The 20,890-nt window shown below is 48.8% G+C and overlaps 1 protein-coding gene across 1 annotated transcript in view; it reads left to right on the forward strand.

Moving 5' to 3' along the window:
• Nucleotides 1-20,890, forward strand: part of LOC144110040 (glutamate receptor ionotropic, NMDA 2C-like) — a 236,686-nt gene that overhangs the window by 177,418 nt on the left and 38,378 nt on the right. The window contains exons 3-7 of the mRNA XM_077642844.1: nt 3,887-4,139; nt 8,099-8,408; nt 10,779-11,016; nt 14,866-15,056; nt 17,967-18,260. Coding sequence (XP_077498970.1) covers nt 3,887-4,139; nt 8,099-8,408; nt 10,779-11,016; nt 14,866-15,056; nt 17,967-18,260 — 1,286 coding nt within the window. The remainder of the gene's footprint in view (nt 1-3,886; nt 4,140-8,098; nt 8,409-10,778; nt 11,017-14,865; nt 15,057-17,966; nt 18,261-20,890) is intronic.

A 20,890-nucleotide genomic window follows, 5' to 3' on the forward strand; every position in this document is an offset into this window, starting at 1 on the left:
GAGGTCACGTGAGTGGACGCGCTCTGCTCACAGGTCCTCTGCACGCCACTCATGAGACAAGAAATTCTTTCGCATAAATACATTTGTGAAAGCTCCTTAAATGGAAAGCATAGCGTTAGAAACGGCAGCAGCGGTTGTGCATTTGCATAAAGAGTATTCTTTCTCTTTCCTACGAAATTTAACGTTGCTATCTCGCTGTAAAGGAAAACATTTCGGGAGTTTCTTGGAACAGGTCGACGCTTGGCAAAAGGCTGACCACATCACTGCCGGGAAGCTTAGATGTAGGGATCTTTTCTGTACACAAGGCTTCATTACTGTCGCTGGCCTATGGCCTCATTTTTTATTTTACTGGATTCACGGGTTGTATGTTATGTTGGTTAAGAACACGAGCGTTTTCTGAAGTAATGCAGTCTTGCGCTCCTTGTTGTCCAGTGTTCATTAATTATAATAGAAGTGATCTGATGCTCCCATGTTCTTGGATGTGAACATGTGCGCTGTTAGAAGGCTGAGGCATTCAGGTTCCAGCTACTGCGTCAAAACGTCATATGACCACTCTAGGGCACTTTTGCTTCTTGCGCACAAGTTAGATCAAATGTCTGCTCACTCACAGAAAGTCTTCGTCTTTTAGAGCGAAAGAATGAATGAAAAACTTTACTGTCAAGGAGGATTCTCGGGCCGTAGGTGGGTCCCTCAGTCCAGGGCCCCAGTGGAGAAGTAGAGCTTAAAGCTCTATTCCTCCCGTGCTGAGCCTGAAGGTCACCTGGCTCTTGGATTTCACCTCTAAAGAGGAGGCGCGACGCGTTTGCAAAGTCGCGCGTGACAGGTGCCTCGATCTTCTTCTTCAGCGACGCCATAGCTTCGCCTTGGCAGTCACGTCCACTGTTGCGCTGGCTGCTGCTCGTCCGCTCTTCCTCGCCAGGTGGGGCATGTGATGTGTCACGTGATTCGCTCTTGCGCTTGGCAGTCACGTCCGCCGCTCTGGACGCTCGCTCTTGCACTTGTGGCACGGGATGCACCACGTTATTTGCTCACGCTGAAATCTTCTAACAATAAATGTGAACCAAAGCTAAACAGTGTCTCACCATGCTTTATACCATAGCTCTCGCTCTGTATATCCTGGCTCAGCTGAGTTGAGCCACAGCGACTTTTTTTATTTTGCTTGCCTCCCGACACCGCTGCTTTACATTATCTGATGGCATCGACTCCAGGAGGCTCTTGAGTGGGAAGAATTGCAAGTAAGGCGCACTTTATAGGTTTATAGGGTTGATCTTGGCCGGTGTGTTTCCTTTGAAATGGTCAGTTGGCGGGCACACGCCTTACTCTATCGCACAGGACGTTACCTTCCGCTTAGCGCTTTCAGTACCTGACGAAGAAGAAGCATTATTCTAGACACAGCAGCTGGCGTCGTCAGTGCCATGCGTTGGGGCTTAAATAGTACGAACCAGCGTCTGCGTAGCTTGCAGATAATAAGAAAACTCGGGCAGGTTGACCGTGACTTCCGCTGTGCTCGATGTAACGAAAAGAAAAAATGAACTCCGCCACTCTACGAACAAGCTTACTTCATATAGTCCAAATTGTGCATGTGATTTAGAGTTCTTGAAGCATGTGAGCCTAGGAACTCCGTATGAAAATCGGTGCATGGCTGGCGAGCAGTTTGAGGAAGTAGGGATACGGAGGCTCTGCATGTGAGGTGGGCAGTCGGTTGTGGGTAAGGCTCCGCACGGATTCTTTCTCCGCAAAAACCATATTTTGAGCGTGGATGAAGCGACAGAATGATCAGTATTGTTCTCCCATTGATGAAAATCACAAAATTAAAAAAAATGTAAGTATTTCTTTATGGACTGTGAGTTCGGTGGCAGCTGGTTTCCTTCATATATATTGCAAACGAGCCCCTCATTTCTCTTCCCTCGTCTGCTAATAGTTAACGAAAATGGTGCTTGTGGTGTAGCACTTACTTATACAGCGAATGTAGAACAATAAGAGCGCCAGACTTTAATACGTGGCCCTATACTAAGCTTCGAAATTGAATGAGTGAAAAGCTGTGTGGTGCAGTGAACTGAAGGGTCAAATGGTTGTTACGTGGGCCTCATATCCTGCCAGTACAGCCAATAAGAAATACAAGTTGAGGCGCTGAGTCATGACCATGGTTTCGCTGCACGAAATTCCCGAGTGAAAATTATCTCATGACCCGCTGGTCTACAAGAAGGGTTCCTTACTGGGCAAAGGCACGCGACATACAGCGAAAATGTGTATGATTTTTGAAGCCACTTTTCCACCGGTCTGCACAGATTTTGCATAAGAAGTTTCCCACTGAGCAGCGCGGAAGGAATTTCCTTATCCTCCGACAAACACTGTTTTACACTCCTAATCGCACACTTGAAGGTTATGAACGTCGCGCCATGACCGCTAAATCGGAGGAGTGACCTGACGTCTTACCACGTGACTCGCCATAGCTGCGCCGGGTCTCCCCGCTCACCTGATCACGTGACTCCTCCTTTCCTAACTACGTGACGCGCAATATATAATCACGGCAGCTGCGCTCGCTTCCAGTGCGCACTCCAGCGCGCTCCGCAAAGCCATGGAGGCCGGGCGATCAAGCAAAACAATGTGTAACCTTGCTTAATTAGAACTTTCGCTCGTCTCACTATGGGTATAACAGAGTTAAGCCACTGACAATTTTCTGCCCCTTAGAGCGCGGCAGTTCACAAGGATTACAGCAGTACTAGCACCAACTTTTTATATCCTCACGCATGCCGCTTGCTAGCGCACTCCGAGATCAGATTTATCAGCGATAGCATAAAGGCCCATCTCCCTGAACCCAGGTTGTAAGAAGCACCTATCACCTACCACGATGATTGGCAGATGACGAGAAAAGGGAGGGACGTCGCTGTCTCCGCTTCTATATGGTGTGTGGTCGTGCGTGGCAGCTCACAGCGATCTTCTGATATGCTATCGCATTATCACAGGTAAAGGTGATTACGTGTCCTACAAGTTGTCCTTAGGCATCTCAGTTCCTGACCATCGAAAGATAATGCGCCCAGAGTTTGGGGACTGGTTTTGGGCTTTGGCACGCGCAGGTTCCGAGCTGCACACTCACGCAGCGCATGTTTGCTTTCTGAACCACATCAGCTTAATATACAGTCCTCAGCTGTTGATATCAATACTGCCAGTGCCGTGAGTCGGCAAGGCATAAGACGTGTGACTCAATATGCATGGTGAACGGTCAGGGGGAAAAAAAGGGGGGGGGGGAGTTTGGGAAACATCGCACTGGGGAAATTTTTTAGCTCCAAACATTTTGGCCCGTTGCTATAGGCTTGTTTTCTGTAGGGGGAGGGAGGAAGCGGGCAGTTATAGATGCATTAGTTTGTGTTTTGTCGTTTTCAAACGAAAGAATTTAGCAAGGGTCATATTTTTTTTTAATTTGGCTGCCTATTGTGTTTCGTTCAAGAAGGCAGAACAGTAACTTCATTCTTTGAAGGCTTGCTTCCATGAACCAAACATGAAATTCAAGTGCTGCGGTTCAATCTGGAAGAATAGCTCGAACCAGGTCGCGAGGTTTCGATACACAGACACCCAGTGGAGCTTCCAAGTGGTATGGTAAAAAATGCTCTTGCTCCGAGTGCGTGTGATCTCATGGCAGGCGGTTGTGAATAGTGTCCTCTATTGAGCTACGTGGTACTGTGACGTCAGCACTTGACACGCACGTGACATAACCTTACGGCGAGTTGCAGCCAGGGCTCAATGACCACATCTAACTCATTCGCGAAGTCTGTTTCACTGGTTTGTGCAAGACCTGGAGACGCCCTCCATTAATTAAGCAACCAGATAGCCTGGTGACTGACCTTGTGTGCCGTGGCGCGGGATGAATGCTGACATTGGGTCGCAGGCGAAGACAGCGAGGGCCCCGTGGACGTTCCGGAGCGGTGTCCCCTGGGAGCGCTGAGCCTGCGCCTGCGCCGGGGCCCCGTGGAGCGCACCGAGGCCCCACGCTGGCTGGTGGGGCTGCTCAGGGACGCGCTGGCCCGGTGGGGTCCCGTCGAGTGGCCGCTGGCGCTGCGGAACGCCTCCTCCGCCCCCGCGCCCACCTGCTGGGAGGAGGCCGGCGCCCGCCGTGAGGCCTTCTCCAGGAAGCTGCACGGGTAAACGCCCCTCGACGGACCCCCTCACATGATCCGATTGTCGCAGCGGAACGGTGCTCGATTTCCGACGTTTTGCGACAGATCGGCGTGTCTATATCGTCTTTAAACCCTTTGCGACAGAATTCCAACGAGTTGGTCGCACTGTCGCACCGTGGCAGCCACCAACAGAATCTCAACGGAGGCTGGCTGCTCGCATTTGCGTATCTGTTAACGAAAGCAAAAGAAAAAAAAATTGGCTGTGGTTTAACGCTCGTTAAACCTGGAGTACGCGAGAGCTACATCCGGCCTAGTGGAACTCGCTCAGTCGAATTGCTAAGTCAGTCTTTCGCCGCTCCGTTTCGCTGGGCGTTCCTTCTTCATCTTCGTCCCTGGACGTGGATTCACACTCTCCACGTTACACTCCCCCCCCTCTCGGTTTCACCGCCGCCCCGCGCCGCGGTCAGCAACTACTGCTCCGCACCACGTGACCAATCACGTGACCAGCCACGATGCTGCCACGGAGCTCAAGGGATGCCACGCTGAAGGCTCGAAGTGCTAGCGTAGTGTATAGATCTCGCTACAAAACCTAAAATGTTTTATCGAACATAAAAACGTACGCCAACTCAATAGAATAAGTCACGATTATAAAATAAACGCATAATAAGTGTCTTGACACTTATATATTCGCCAAAGCATTTCTTGCCCACGAAAAGCCGCTCGCGCCGCACCCACTGAAAGAGCTTTCGAAGTAGTGGCTGCAGTTGGTGTCTCAACGACAGTGCGACCGGGCCGAATTTTTTCGTGCCCGTCGCACCATCTGAAAGAGCCTTTACTACCACTCAGTGGATTCGCAGACAGACGGCATTTCTTTCAAACAAAGGAGCAAAACAATATAGACGACATAAACATGTCTGTGGCGGGCAACTTCAGAAAAGTTGAAATGCTGGCCAGTTCGTTCATAGTAACTTGAAAAAAAACCAGTCACACAAGACAAGGGACAAGAGAAGGAGTGACAGTCCAGTTGACAGTCCAGTCGTTGTACCGTGTGCACTCCTTCTATTGTCCCTTGTCTTTTGTGACTGGTTTTTTTCAAGGGAAACTTCAAACTAGAATGTGACGGAAGGACGGTGAAGCTAAGGTTTAAAAAAATGGCTGTGGTTTAGCTCTGGTTAAACCTGGAGTGACGCGATAGCTACAGCTGGCCGAGTGAAACTCGTTCAGTCGAACTGCAAAGTCAGTCTTTCGCCGCTTCGTTTCCCTGGGCGTTCCTTCTTCATCTTCGTTCCTGGACGTGGATTCATTCTTTCCCCCCTCTCCACTCCCCGCCCACTCAGTTTTGCCGGCGCACCGTGCCGCCGGCAGCTGCTCCGCACCACGTGACCAACCTTGTGACGAGCCACGGCGCCGCCGCGGTGGCCACGGGGTGGCCAAGCTAAAGTCTCGAAATGCTAGCGTAATGTAGCTATCTCTACAAAATGGGAGTTGCAAGCGCTTTCCTCCGATTAGAGAAGCCAGGGATATGGGGAGAGCTGCTTCAACTGCTGGATGCGATGGACAAAATCTACGATAACACTCAGTGTTTTAGCGGCAAGAAAAAGCTAAATTATAAGAAGTGAATTAGCCCATGTAAGCGGTTCAAGAAAAGCAGCCCGACACCGAATACAGAATAACGCTGGTACTTTCTGGGTGCATTCAGGACTTCAGATTCGACCATTTTGGGCAGCCACGTGAAGTTCATTAATTGAGCCGTATCATTACGCCGGTCTTGCAACACTCTTCTTCCGGAACGTAGAGCTTTATTCATATGAATGCATCGTATTCCCATGCACAAGACTGTACGCCATTGTGGTGGTTAGAAGTTGCCAAATAATGGTTAACAGAATGCAAACAATAAATTTTGAAACAGCCAAGCGTGGGTCTTAGTGTATTAATGAGATAAATATGCTATAGCTGCCATGCATTTGGCCGTGGAATGTGCATCGTCAGCCGTAAGAGAAGGCCTAGCCGTGCTTATGAGAATCACCGAAACATGATCTAGCGACCCATCGCCTCCCACACTCTCTCTCTTCCCTCTCGCATTTTCCCTCTTCATCAAAACTAGATAGGGAGATATCACTGTTTCCATTTTGCCATTTTGGTACGGTTGGCATGTGGGACCATTGAGATGAACTTAATTACTTAAAATAAAATATAATCAATTAATTAATAGCAATTAAATGAAAATCAATAAGCTAATGAGATAAATTAATTTGCTTATTAACCCTTGCGGTCCTGCCTTTTGTTCAAGAGCGTTTTTAGGTGCACAGGATCGAGCTTCATGTACATGTTGCGGTCACTTACGGCAATTTGGAAAAGTCCGCCTTTTAAAAAGTATAATAATATCAACGTACTTCTTTCTTTTATGGGGGTCCAACGTCCCAAAGCGACAAAAGCTATGAGGGACGCCGTAGTTAAGGGCTCTGGAAATTTCGACCGCTTGAGGTTCTTTAACGTGCACTGACATCGCACAGTACACGGGCCTCTAGAATTCTGCCCCCAACGAAATTCGACCGCCGTGGCCGGGTTCGATCCGGCGTCTATCGGGTCAGCTGCCGAGCGCCATAACCACTGAGCCACCACGCCAGCCTAAAGTTTTCAAAGTTCAGAAAGACGTATTTTTACAGGGCAGTTTGGAAACTACGCTGAGAAGAGGCTCAGGTGGCTCTTTATGTTTGCGTATATGATATAGATGTGGCTTGGCACTGAATGTCGTTAAATTCCAATGGCTGTGCGTCTTAAATTGCGCAACCAACACGCTGCTGACGGTGGGGGTGATTGGCACGGCAGTGTCACAAATTTTGAGAAGTGCCGTTTTCAAATATTTCAGTGCCGTTGGTATTGCAGAAGACGGGCACATTCACACTCCACTTTACAAAGTGGTCAGTTTACAGATGGCGGATGTGTTTGGGGACTTCGTGGAGAAAATGAAGTGGTAGGCGTGTTTACGTGGGCGTTGATTTCCGCAACGACACTCTGGTTGTGCTGTTGAGAACTTATCTTTAACAGCCGCCGTTCATATGCATTATCTGCTTAATACAGCACGTTGTGTACACCTACTACACGCTCCTTTGCAGTCTCCCCTCCTAAATACGTCAACGAACTACACTACTGGCTGGGCTTCTTGTTTTCGTCCCGGTCATATCATCCGCAAGTCTGTGGAAATAACTCTTACCTTTTTCGCTCACCATACCCTTGCAAGCTCCGTATGCAGTCAGCCTGCACCTTCTCCTTGCTTGTCACGAAGTGTCCCGGCTGTAAGATTCGCTCAAATGAATGGACGAATGATAAGAGCGCCGTGAGACAGGAAAGTTCCACCAGTCCTTGAGTTTTTCACTTCTTAAAACACTTTTTCAACCGTATAAAGGGCTGTATAGAAATTGATATCACCATTTCAAACAGCGAGTCTAAAAGATGCTCGGCTATACTGACATTCAATTACTCAACTTCCGTCATGAGGAAGGAAGGAAAAGAACTTTAATGGGATAGGAGATGTCTGCCTGGTTGTCGGCCTGGCATGCTACTCCAGATGAGGGTGAAAGAAGAGAAGGGTAGAGAAGAGGATGGTGAAAATAAAAATGAAAGAGAAAAAGAAAGGGTGAATGGCGAAATCAAGCACACTTACGCACTCACAAACACACACGCACACACAAAATTGTCAAAGAATGTCCACCAAACCCGTGTGTCTTAAAAACACAAAAAAATGCTTTTGTCCCGCGCACACCCTAAGCCGCGTTCCTCCAGGGTCCAAGGACATGTTCGATGAGCACGGGGCCACCCTGTCGGATTCCATCATGAGGTTACTACTACGTAAATTACTGGCATCTGCCCCGCATGCTATCGCATTACCTTCGTTATTCCTGAACCCGAGGCCCTAGTGAACACGCCTGCATCGACATCTGTCCTCGAGAAGCACTGTAACCCACTGGCGGGTCCTCTCGCAGCTACCTGCGTGCGGCGGCGGCGGAGGCGGTGCAGAGCCAGCGGTTTCCGCCGCCCGTGTTCGACGTGCTCAACCTGGTGCCGGCGGGCAGCGTGGCGCGCTGGCGGCCCGTGGGCAACGTGACGCGGGGCTCGGCGCAGCTCGACTCGGTGCTGTGGCCCTCGGGCGCCGGACAGCAGCCCACGCTCACGGGGCCCCGCTCCTGGGGCCGCCAGCGGTTCCGCGTGGTCACCGCCTACGCAGCGCCCTTCGTCATGGCCGCCACGCGCATCGGGAACGGCAGCTGCCTCAGCGGGGTGCCCTGCCTCCAGGTGCGCCGCCATCTTGCACCCGCGTGTGCTCCAAAGATATCCCCGCGCTGAAATACGCCCTTAGTCTCGGCCGCGTATGTAGTGCGCTGAGCGCCAAGACATACCATGGGTCAAATGGGCCTAGTTGGTTTGTATTCTTCGACATTGTTATTGCGCTACTCAAGGTTTACACAGACAAGAACGACACATACAGACAGGGCGCAAACTATCAACTGATTTTAGTGCGTGGGAGATTCGTTTTATATGAACTGTTAAGATGAAAAGACACAAAAGCAAGTAGCTTCATGGAGATGAGTTCTCTAATCTGCTGACAGGCATGCGTAGAGGACGGAGTCCTTTCACTTCCTTAAAAAGTTTATCTCTGTCTTCGTCAGCGCTACCGAGGGGTCGCTTCCGCACTTAAACGACCTATCGGTAGCGCTGACAAAGCGAGAGAAACTTTTTAAGGAAGTGAAAAGACTCTGTCCTCTATGCATGCCTGTCAGCAGAAGAAGATTAGACAACTCATCTCTATGAAGCTACTGGTTTTTGTGTCTTTTCATCTTAACAGTTCATATAAAACGGATTTACCACGCAATAAAATCAGTTCATAGTTTGCGCCCTGTCTGTATGTGTCGTTCTTGTCTGTGTAAGCCTTGAGTAGCGCAATAACAATGTCGAAGAATACCATGGCGCCATCTGTCGACGCCACCTGCCAGGCGCTCTAAACAGGACCACGCGCCGTCTTTGCCACAAGTAACCTTGCAACGCGGATTGCTTCTCAGCCGTGTGGTGTAACTTTCACAGCAGCCCCTGGAGACCTAAAAGTCTCGAAACTGAAGTGAGGGCGAGTGTTCGCTTACCTTGCATGGATTTTAAACTCATGGATGCCTTAAGTACTGCGTTACACGGCTAAGAAACAAACCTCGCTTCATGGTTACTTTTTGGCGAAGCCGATACGTGTCTCTACTACTATACGCGATGTGTCGCAAGTCGTTTAGTTTTCACCGTCTGCTTGCGAGCCATTTGAATAATTTAATCGACTTCTGCAGAAGAGCATCTCACCAAGTGAGTGAGTTGTCGCAGTGGGCCAGGTAGCCCCGTAAAATGTTGTAGCAACCAACATTCCCTAGCCATCGATGAGCGCATGTGTTGGTGCCGTTATGGACAACTCTGAAGTTATTGCGACGCCGGTGAAAGGTAAGTGGTTACTGAATCATCCCGAGGAAAAGATTGTCCGCGGCAGGTACGTGTACCTTTCCAGAGTACTGACCTATGTCAGCGCAGTAGAAATAAAATGCTTGCTAGTCGATTTCCATTAGTCCTGGCGGATGCGACACCATTGTAGTCATAGCTTCGTCCGATGATCAGGACAGCACGGTGCAACCTCTAGAAGCTTAAAACTCTACACAGGTGTTTTTCAGCCAACTTTTTCAGCATCGGCTGCCGCTTACCGTGGGGCTGAGCACCGAATGCGTAAATGAAATCTTGCTTCCTGCGTACACTACATTGTGCGCTCACTCTTTTTACCATCGTTAGCTTAAGCAACCGTTCTTCTCGAAACTTCTCATATTTGTGACTGAAATTGGAGCTTAGGGTCGGTTCCGTCGCGTACGGCCGGCACTGAGAAGCACGAAAAAACTTCCTACGTTACCGCGACGAAAATTATTCAAATGTAGGGTCCCGCAAACGAGAAAAAATAGAGAGAATGACGTGACGTGCGTCATTTAAAAACGCAGAAATACTGTAATATTGTTGAGCACTCAATGGTGACGCAGAAAAGAGGGGTCACGTGATCAATGTCTTCAAGCACAAGATCGATGCTAGCGCCGTTTGCTGCAGCGGTGGACTCGTGCACTGTAGCCAAAAAATCCCCTGCCGCGCTTATTAGTTCTATAGGTGTCAAATGCGCCGCCAACTGCACCGCCAACTGCACTCAACTGCGCGGAAGAGCTTGAATCGTCACGCCAGCTTCGGCAGTGCGCGCGACACCGCTGCCGCGATGAGCATCTGTCCGGATTATGGTGGTGTATGTAAGGAGGTCACGTGACCTCCAGAGCGGTCACATGACCGTTCTGTAAAACGACCCAACACATGATGTCCTTTCGACGTAACAGCTCTATTAATACTGCCCAATGTAAGTAAAAGCTTACTCAGGAGAATAAACAGAGCTTCGTATATGCGCTGAGGAAAATATACGATGTTGTCTGCGAATGGTGAGACCTGCCCTTTGTTAACAGGGTTGTCCTCCACGCACACGGAACACTTTAAAGAGGTTGGCCGTGCTTTCAGTGCCGTTGCGCGAGTACGGAATTACCTCGTTTGCAAGGCACATGAGCATGTCGCAACTTGGACTGCATTATACGCTCTGACCTTCGGCGGTGCGCCCAGGTGTCGACGGCCGACCCGGAGCACCTGGCGGCGCTGTTCGCGCACTACCACCGCACCAAGGGGACCACAAGACACCCGCTGTACAACGTGACCTGCTGCGCGGGCATCGCCATGGACCTGCTCACTTCCCTCGCCCGGGACCTGGCCTTCGACTTCGATCTCTACCTGGTCGCCGACGGCAGCTTCGGCACCGACCGCGGGGGAAAGTGGGGAGGCATCACCGCCGACCTCATCTCCGGTAAATAAGCGCCGCTTCCGACAATTTCTCTCAAAAGTATATCGCCGCGGCCAAGCAGTGCCCGGTCAACTGCGGCCTCGGGGCCACAGCTGACCGGGCACTCTGCAGGAGGGACAGAGCATTAAAAAAGAAATAAAAGCGCGAGGTCAGCCGCTTGTTTATTATCAACGTTCCTGTGCTCCGGATGCTGAAATCCGACATCCGCGTTGTCATTTCCAGGCTCGATCGCAAAACTCAGCTTCTACGACGGCGAAAAGTTCCATTTTCCAGTTCATCAAAAAAGCTAACTACAAGATTTCGACTATTGATCACGAGGAGTGTCATGCCAGCAGTCCAACAAACTCATCAGCATAGTTTCATCCGCAATAACACTAGCAGAACTTCGTCTAGAAAGCTTACCTATCAACACTCAATGGCCACCGGTGGCAACTGTTGAGCCCTGGTGTTGTCAAAATAGCACGTGTCAAAAACGTGTTGCAGCGCTGCCCCTACGCATTCAATAATAATTACGCCGCTGTAGTGATCCTAAATAGGAGTTTGACAATACATTTAAAAATCTGAACGAAGAAAAAAGAAGTGTTTATTGAGATATAAATGTACAAATTTGCTATACCTCGGCTTCTTCAACCCATGTCTACCATGTTACTCCTTTTTCTTCATTGGACTTCACAGCTCAAAGAAATTGAGCGAGCAGCGATTCCGATAGCAACAGTAATCCCGGAGTAACTATCCCATTAAAAATTAATAGTTGTTTCGGCGGTATTGGGGCGCTAGCGGAATATTTGTGTTGTGGTGTCAGTTGACGCCACCAGGGCCTAAAGGGCTACCACTTCCAGAACCTCGTTACCAATCGTAAACTGCTTTTCTGTTCCGAGATTGTTGACCATTGACCATCAGTTTGGTTCTCAGCGTATTAATTTTGAGACCAACCGCCCTGCTCTGTCCGAGTAAGTCGTTGATCATGCTTTGCAGTTTACTCCAGAGTGACTTAGCAATCAAATACACCCGAAGGAAGACAACAGCCACCGAAGCCAAGTAGCATAGGGAAATGTTTCTGTTTTTGGCTTACTTTATTAAATTTCACCTGTTCATCAATGGGACAATAATAATGTAATTATTTTATTTCTTTATGGTCACTGATTAGTGAACAGAATAAAAAAGCAACCACATGCTGCCAGTGACATCCGAACTTACGACCTTCGAATTTCGCATCCGGGGCTCTACCAACTGAGCTATAACCTAACCTAACCGTTATAGGTTATAACCTAACTGTAACCTAGCCGTTGGAATATTCGCCAGCGCCACCCTCGTCCATAGCCCTCGTCCAAGGTGACTCCAGCAAGGTGCAGTGAAATATTCACGGCATGGTTTTAAATATCCTAATGCAGCACTGTGTTGGTGATCTTGTGATAAGTGTAGGATTCCGTGCCTTCCAGCACAGCAGGTTGTGAAGCATAGGACAGTTGTCGCGGTATCTTTGTTTTGTAAATCCTTCTCGAACTCGGATTCGATCTCTGTTTCGTAAAAACTAGTGCAAGGTATGTGAACTCAATGAGTTACTATTTCCAAACTTAAATCCGTTTACCAGGCTCAAAAATTTTCCCGAATCGAGGCTGGCGTAACGATTTCACCCCAATTTTGGTTTCCCACCTTCGGTCATTCGCTGAAGCGACGTTAAGCTTTCGCTATTCCTGATCTTGAGCTGTTAGGGAAGAGAGCACAAAGGGGGTCGCCTCTGTTCAGCCATTAACGAAAGGCAGCAAATACAGAAATGCTGTAAAAAAAACTTTCAGAATGACAATATACAGTTCAAGAATTTCCATAATCTCAGCTGTAACGTTAGGGCTGCTCGACACAGGACATTCTTCGGGGTGAAAGCATTTTTCGACTTAATCGACAGTCGTAACGGAGTACTTTCGTATTGTCTTGTGCAAAGTGAACAGTAAGCAGGCGCGAAGGTTGGGCTGTCGACAACGAGTATCATGAGCGCATTGTTTTCAAATGCTCCTGGCCATGTTGCCTTTGGAGTAGGTGATCTCATTAGCACGGCGGGCGGGAGGTAGGAGTAAGCTAACATCGCAACTTGGATACTTTTGGTTTCGGGCTTCCATCATGCGTCAGTTTCAAATGCATCATTCTAGGGTCGTTCTGTGGCGTCGCAAGTGGAGCTCATTCTGCAGAGCTCTGTAGGCACATGTCACCGCGCTCACTGGCCACTGCAGTACTCGTTCGATGTAATAACCCATGATAACATTCCTCACATTAGTTGGGCTATTTCTGTTATTTAAGAGGGTAAAGAATTTTTAAGCGTAAGCCTTACTTGCCCCATTGAGCGAAAACTCGTCTGTGTGTGTGCACAGATGGCGTCCTCATGCAACCTGGTAGGTGTCGGTTAAACTAATGATTAGTCGCGCTTAGTTGCTCGGAACAACGTGGATCGCACAGGTCCCGCCGGTGGCAGCACCTGTAATATTTCCAGGGCAGTGGCGCACTGCTTAACTGCTGTACCACTGCGTCACGAGTGGTGTGAGGATTCCCAGGGATCTATGAATGCATGGTACCAATTCCGCGTATATGCATGGGCATTAACCCATTAACGCTATCGCGTCATGCCCTTAAGGCGGAGCGCGGGCAGCAGTATGGCGGCGACTGGCTTCACAGAGTTAGTGCCCAGATCAGAGGGTTCACCGGTGTCGTGGCGGTGGCTAAGCAGAGCCATGCAGAGGCACAGTTGCCAGCTGGGTGGGTTGCATCACGCCGCAGCATGCGAGCTTACGCTTTCTCACGCGTAAGCAGTGTTAAGTGTGTCTGCTGACTTTTTTTATAGCAGTGGCGGCTCCTGTTGATTGCCTCCTACGACTGAAATTTCTGCTTTCAACAGCAGTGTGGAATCAATTTCCGCCAAAACTGAAAGCTGTTGGCGAGTACTCTGCTAGAGCGGGATAGTGACGGCACATGTAATTTTTGCGCTGCCAATTAATCTCGTATTTGCTCCATGCCTCCTCACAATTGCTGGCTACCTTCTTAATGAAGTGTTCAGTCTTGCCGCTCATAAATAACCATTTTTTTCTCATTAATTGTAAGCCTTAATTGGTCAAAAGTTCCTATGATGCAGTGGTCTCAGCTGGGTGATGCAGTGCGGCAGGTGCTTTGCACCTTGCGCTACAGACACGAACGCATGGCGAGAAACAACATTGTTTATGATCACCGGGAAGTTGGAGAGGCTGCGGTACATAAGGGATTCATTAATGGGACCCCGAAAATTTTTATATGCATATTGTAGTGCAACAGATCTGTAGAGGTGGTCCTTGTGGGCATTCGAGTCAAATTTGAAAGCTCTGTGTGGGCCCTATTGTACAGAAATAATTTTTAAATATCGCTGCTCGCAGTAGCTCGCAACCGATCAGGGCGACACACCTCACCGCACGTCCCCTACCCCGATGACGTCAGTGGGCAGAAGGGGCGAGCTTGAAGGCTGGTTCTTCTGCCCACTGACATCATCGGGACCGGAGACGGGCGGTGAGGTGTGTCGCCCTAATCGGTTGCGAGCTACTGCGAGCAGCGATATTTAAAAATTATTTCTGTATAATAGGGTCCGCACACAGCTTTCAAATTTGACTAGAATAGCCACAAGGACCACCTCTACAGATCTGTTGCACTGCAATATGCCCCTTGAAATCGTTTCAGGATCCCTTTAAAAGACTAAATAGTGGGCCTTTGGAACTCGAAAACTAGATCAAAGCAACTTCCACTCTCTCTCAGCTTCAACTCCGCATAGCGCTTGATTTTCTGCTGTAGCGTGCGGCGCTTTTAATTTCAACTATAAAGGCGATCACTTTTTTTCCACAGGGGCTGCCCACCTGGCGGCGACTGCGTACTCGGTCACCTCGTCGCGGTCCCGCTGGGTGGACTTCTCGGTGCCGTACTTCCACTCTGGCGTCTCGTGCCTCGCGTACGCCGTCAAGCGCGACGTGCCCCTGTCGGCCTTCCTCATCCCCTTCAGCGTGCCCCTCTGGCTCGCCATCTTCCTCAGTCTCAAGGTGCGTGTCCCCAGTCCCAGTGCTTAGGCCTTTAGTACACCTGCCTTATGGACAGAATTAGAAGTGAGTACCCTTTGATCACGAACTTACTCTGGAGATGAACGATGTTCCGTTATCAGGTATATAAGAGGGCTCTTAGCTGGAGCCGCTAAGCCTTGTGGATGATGACACTTGAATGGGAGAAGCTGATGTTTAGTATGAATGGATTACGGTTTATGGCGGCTTAATGTCATTTGGCGACTCAGGCTATGAGGGACGCCGTAGTCCGCTTCGGGTGTGGGAGGTGGTTGGTTCGTAACCCACTGCCGGACACCCACCGGTAAAAATGGGTACAAGCCACCCCCCGCCCGGCGCCCGGCTTCTTCAGGGGTGTGTGCTTGGATGAGGCTCCGCAAACCCTGCTGCGCCCCTTCTGGGACAAACCCACTTTCGAACAACTCAGCCTGCAAATGTGGTTCGTGTTTCACTCCCAAGTGAAGAGTTCGACTCAAGGCTCGTACGCTGTAACCAGCGTCAAGTTCAACTCTAAGGTCCTTCGCCAGAAGCGATTCAGAGCATCACTGCGGTCCTGGGCAAATCCGGTTTTTCGGCTGTCCGACATTGTGGGTGAGGGGCTCCGGAAATTTCGACCACCTAGGGTTCTTTAACTTGCACTGACATCGCACAGTACATAGACCTCTAGAATTTTGCCCCCATGGAAGTTCGGCCGCCGAGGCCGGGATTGAACCCGCGACTTTTGGGTCAGCAGCCGAGCGCCGCAAGCACTGAACCACCGCGGTGGCATGTTTAGTATAAGTAATTGTACATAGAACGGGCTGTTGTTTTTCCTCAATATTTAGTTTCTAGGTGATCTCCCCCACGCTTTAAAGCAGCGGCCCCTCGCTGCCCAGTGTACTATTTATTCTACAACGGTTAGAAATTTAAAGAATCAGCCTCTATGTAGATTGTGAAAATTTTGAGCGCTTTCAGTTGGTAACAAAAACAAAATTTTTTAAACATGTACAGCTATAATCGCGCTTTTTTCCAGCGGCTTCAAATAGAACAGGAAACGGGTTTGGGCTTTTCATTCTTGAAACCCATGGTTGTCGAAGGGAAAATTCCCACGACGCTTTTTCAGGACGCAAGTTACAAAAGCAGGGGCCGCCGCGGTGGCTCAGCGGTTATGGCGCTCGGCTGCCGACCCAATTTCGATAGAGGCGAAATTCTAGAGGCCCGTGTACTATGTGATGTCAGTGCACGTAAAAGAACCCCAGGTGGTCGAAATTTCCAGAGCTCTTCACTCTGGCGATCTGATAGCCTGAGTCGCTTTGGGACATTAAACCCCATAAACCATAAACTTACAGAGACAAAATAAGTGACCGAAGAGACCTTCCACAGCTGAAGTCATACGTACAGTTGCCCACAGAAGTTTTCGGGACGCCTAAATCATGAGAAACGTCAATTTCCTCGATGGCTAGAAGTGCAGCCAGGCACGGAGGGGTGCATTGTACAGGCCGCGCTATCAGCTCCAAATCACACCCTTCAGTTCATGGCTGTGTGCTTACGCTGCACAGTAATTACGCCTTGTGGTAACTTCTGTGCTCCGAAAACTTTTCTGGGCACCTGTACAGAGATCGCTTCCGTTTACAGCTGATTCCCATGACCCACTTCTATTCAAACCTTTTTACTTCTCTCACGTAAAACCTGTTTAACTTCTTTAACCTCGTAAAACCTCTTTTTACTTCCCTCACGTAAATCTTTCCTCAATGATTTACTCATCTATCTCACAGAAATCCATTCAATGTTCAAGAGTTCTACTCTGCGGTTTCGGATGCCTTGCTTCAGACATGTTTAAGAATCAGGGCGTCGCTACCTAAGCCTTGGCCTATCCCCCACAGCGGGTATGCGCTGCTTTCAGGCGTTGCATTCTTGTCACGTCGCCTCCTTCATGCGGCTCTTAGAAAATCAAGCCCGAACGGGCCCATTGTCCCGTTGGGAGCAATGTATTTGGCGACGCGCATTGGTAATGCAGTAGACCAAAGCAAGAGGGGGCTTCACACTCCGGGACGGTTCCTTCTACTTTGTCCCGTATGGAATAGATCAAGCTGTATACTTCAGTTACCACACGTCGCGCAAGACTATGGTGCGTTCTCATTCCCATGACTCGACCCTATATTCAAACCTTTTTACTTCCCTTACAAAAATATATCTACAGTCTATAGACTGTCCATAGACTTCTGTCTGTAAAATATATCGACTAGTCCATAGATACATCGTAGAGAATAGTCTATAGGCAATACAAATCCTATAGACAGTCTATACACAATCTATAGATTTATGGCCATACAGTTTTAATAGATTTTGTCTGCAGACACTCTGAAGACTATGAATAGAAAAAAATAAATGTCTATAGGAAGGCAATAGATTTTTGTGGTCTGGGGCGGTTTAACGTCCCAAAGCTACTCAGACTATGGGGGACGCCGTAGTGAAGGGCTCCGGAAATTTCGACTACCCGGGGTTCTTTAACGTGCGCTGACATTGCACAGTATACGGGCCTCTAGAATTTCGCCTCCATCCAAATTCGACCGCCGTGACCGGGATCGAACCCGCGTCTTTCCGGTCAGCAGGCGAGCGCCATAACCACTAAGCCACCACGGCGGCTAGGGACGCAATAAAGTCAATAGGAAGTCTATAGACTTCTATAGACCATTTTTAAGGGTTCTGTCACTTAAAACCACGTTAACTCATTGATTTACTCTTCTACTCACAGAAACTCATTCATTCTTTATGGTTTCTACCCTACACTTTCAATTGCATTGTTTCAAACATTCTTGGGAGTCAGGCTGCCTAAGCCTTGGCCCATACCCCCCACAGCGGGTACGGGCTGCTTTCCATTAGAGGCCGACAGAGGGCTGCCATTGGTGCGCGCAGGTGACAGCGCTGGCTGCCGCGCTGTACGAATGGTTCTCGCCGTTCGGCCTGAATCCGTGGGGCCGCCAGCGGACCAAGAACTTCAGCCTGGCGTCGGCGCTGTGGGTGATGTGGTCCCTACTCTTCTCGCACCTGGTCGCCTTCAAGGCGCCGAAGTCGTGGCCCAACAAGGTGCTCATCAACCTGTGGGGCTGCTTCTCCGTCATCTTTCTCGCATCGTACACGGCCAACATCGCTGCGCACTTCGCCGGCCTCTTCTTCCAGATGCAAGTGCACGACTTTCACGACACCAGCGTGAGTGTGGTCGCTGAACACCCCTCCCCCTCTCCTCTCTCTAATGACCTGTTTTAATGCTATTAACTCAAATGGAGTAGAGGGCAACTGCCAGCCGAAGTTCCTCAGCGTCCGAACGGCTGGACCAGAGAAATCTGGGCGACCCAAGCGCCCAAGCGACCCAAGCGAGTCGTCCGCTATAGCCCAGCAATATTCGGCTGGCACGTGCAAGCCAAAAATAAAGCATGGAGCAATGTCAGTGAGTGAATGGTCCTGTTTGTTTCGCAGTTCTGGCTTGGACGTGCAGTTTGCACCTCAGTTGTATTCACGAAAGAAAGGACTGCGCCTTGTAGTCAATGAAGAGCAATTTTTGAGCCTGATAGAATCAGTCAGTTAATCAATAAATTACGTAATCGATCGGTCGGTCGGTCAGTCAGTCCAGTGAGTCAGTCAGTCAGTCAGTCAGTCAGCCAATCAATCAATCAATCAATCAACCAATCAATCAATCAAACAATCAGTCAGTCAGCCAGTCAGTCAGCCAGTCAATAAATTAAATTATTAATTAATCAATCCATCAATCAAACAAAAGTGTTCACTTGTACATAGAAACTACATAATGAAAAAACAGGAATTACCATAGCTCATAGCTGTGCCGGAACCGCCTGCTAGTGCGTGCGTGAAAAGAAAAATAAAATGAAAAAGCACAAGACCTGTTATAATGTATTAAGAGCTAATTAATGCTGTGAATAATATTCATAAAAACTCGCATAAAAAAGAGTAATTCATGTTTGCATGAAGTTTGATAATTTCAAGAGTTGAGGATAATGCAGGTATAATAAGCAAACAGTTAAAAGCTAAATAAAGCGTCCAGACAAGTAACAGGACAGAATTGTGGTAATCAGCACATCTGGTCAAAAGGGGAGAAAATAACATTGGCACCGGTTGTGTAAGATTTAAATTGGTAGTAGCGGACAAGTTTTAAGCTTCAGTAAATGTACTTGCTAGCTCTTCTGCTTCGTTACTGCGCCCAGACCTAGGCAGTCAGATGAGACTGCGTATGTGCTGAAGTGAGATGTGAAGTGAGATGGGAAAAAGGTGGCCACTGGCTGCAAACTAGGCACATATGAGCGTGAATGCGCACAGCGACGCTTTGAAATGGTAGAGTCCGCGAAAGCCAGTGAATCGGATAAGAGTTGAAATTTTTCTCGGTATCCTTGTTTGCTCTCTCCGCACGCGGCGAGTGACCCCCCCCCCCACCCCCGCCTGCTCTTTTTCGCCCGATTAAAGCCATCTTGGTACCCCCCACTGTGCGATGTCAGTGCACGCTAAATATCCCCAGGTGGTCGAAATTATTCCGGAGCCCTCCACTACGGCACCTCTCTCCCTTTCTTTTTTCACTGCCTCCTTCATCTCTTGCCTTCCGACACGGTTCGGGTGTCCACGTTACACGCGAGACACGTGATACGTGAGACAGTTACTGCTCCATTCCCTTTCCTCAATAATAATAATAATAATTGGTTTTTTGGGAAAGGAAATGGCGCAGTATCTGTCTCATATATCGTTGGACACCTGAACCGCGCCGTAAGGGAAGGGACAAGGGAGGGAGTGAAAGAAGAAAGGGAGAATAGGTGCCGTAGTGGAGGGCTCCGGAATAATTTCGACCACCTGGGGATCTTTAACGTGCACTGACATCGCACAGCACACGGGCGCCTTAGCGTTTTTCCTCCATAAAAACGCAGCCGCCGCGGTCGGGTTCGAACCCGGGAACTCCGGATCAGTAGTCGAGCGCCCTAACCACTGAGCCACCGCGGCGGGGCTCCTCAATAACCAATTCATTGTTTTTCGAGGAAAGGAAATGGCGCAGTAATTGTCTGTCATCTCGTTGGACACTCAAACCGCGCCGTAATTAAGGGACGGGAGAAAGGTGGGACTGAAAGTAGTACTAGTAGTGGTTTATTAAAATTATAATAGAAAGGAAGGATTAGCTTTCTGCTATCTTCAGCATCTGCCATCGATACTGAAGCACCTGAGCAGGGGCAGCGGAAATAAAGGATAGTAGGCAGAATGGAGAAATAAAATGAAAGAGGTGAGGGGACAAGAGAGGACAGGGGGGAGAGGTAATACACACAAACTATTTACACAATAAGAAATGAAGGACTGAAAGAGGGAAAGAGGAGCAGTAGTGGACGGAAAAATGAGAATTCGTTATTGAGGATTTTTTTTCCGTCCACTACTGCTCCTCTTTCCCTCTTTCAGTCCTTCTTTTCTTATTGTGTAAATAGTTTGTGTGTATTACCTCTCCCCCCTGTCCTCTCTTCTTGTCCCCTCACCTCTTTCATTTTATTTCTCCATTCTGCCTACTATCCTTTATTTCCGCTGCCCCTGCTCAGGTGCTTCAGTATCGATGGCAGATGCTGAAGATAGCAGAAATCTAATCCTTCATTTCTATTATAATTTTAATAAACCACTACTAGTACTACTTTCAGTCCCACCTTTCTCCCGTCCCTTAATTACGGCGCGGTTTGAGTGTCCAATGAGATGACAGACAATTACTGCGCCATTTCCTTTCCTCGAAAAACAATGTCAAATGTGTACACTAGAGGACTTGTGCAGTGACAGGTGGTACCGTGCATATCTTTGCACCACTGCAA

The sequence above is a fragment of the Amblyomma americanum genome, chromosome 11 (genome assembly GCF_052857255.1).
Source record: "Amblyomma americanum isolate KBUSLIRL-KWMA chromosome 11, ASM5285725v1, whole genome shotgun sequence".
NCBI classification, from domain to species: domain Eukaryota; kingdom Metazoa; phylum Arthropoda; class Arachnida; order Ixodida; family Ixodidae; genus Amblyomma; species Amblyomma americanum.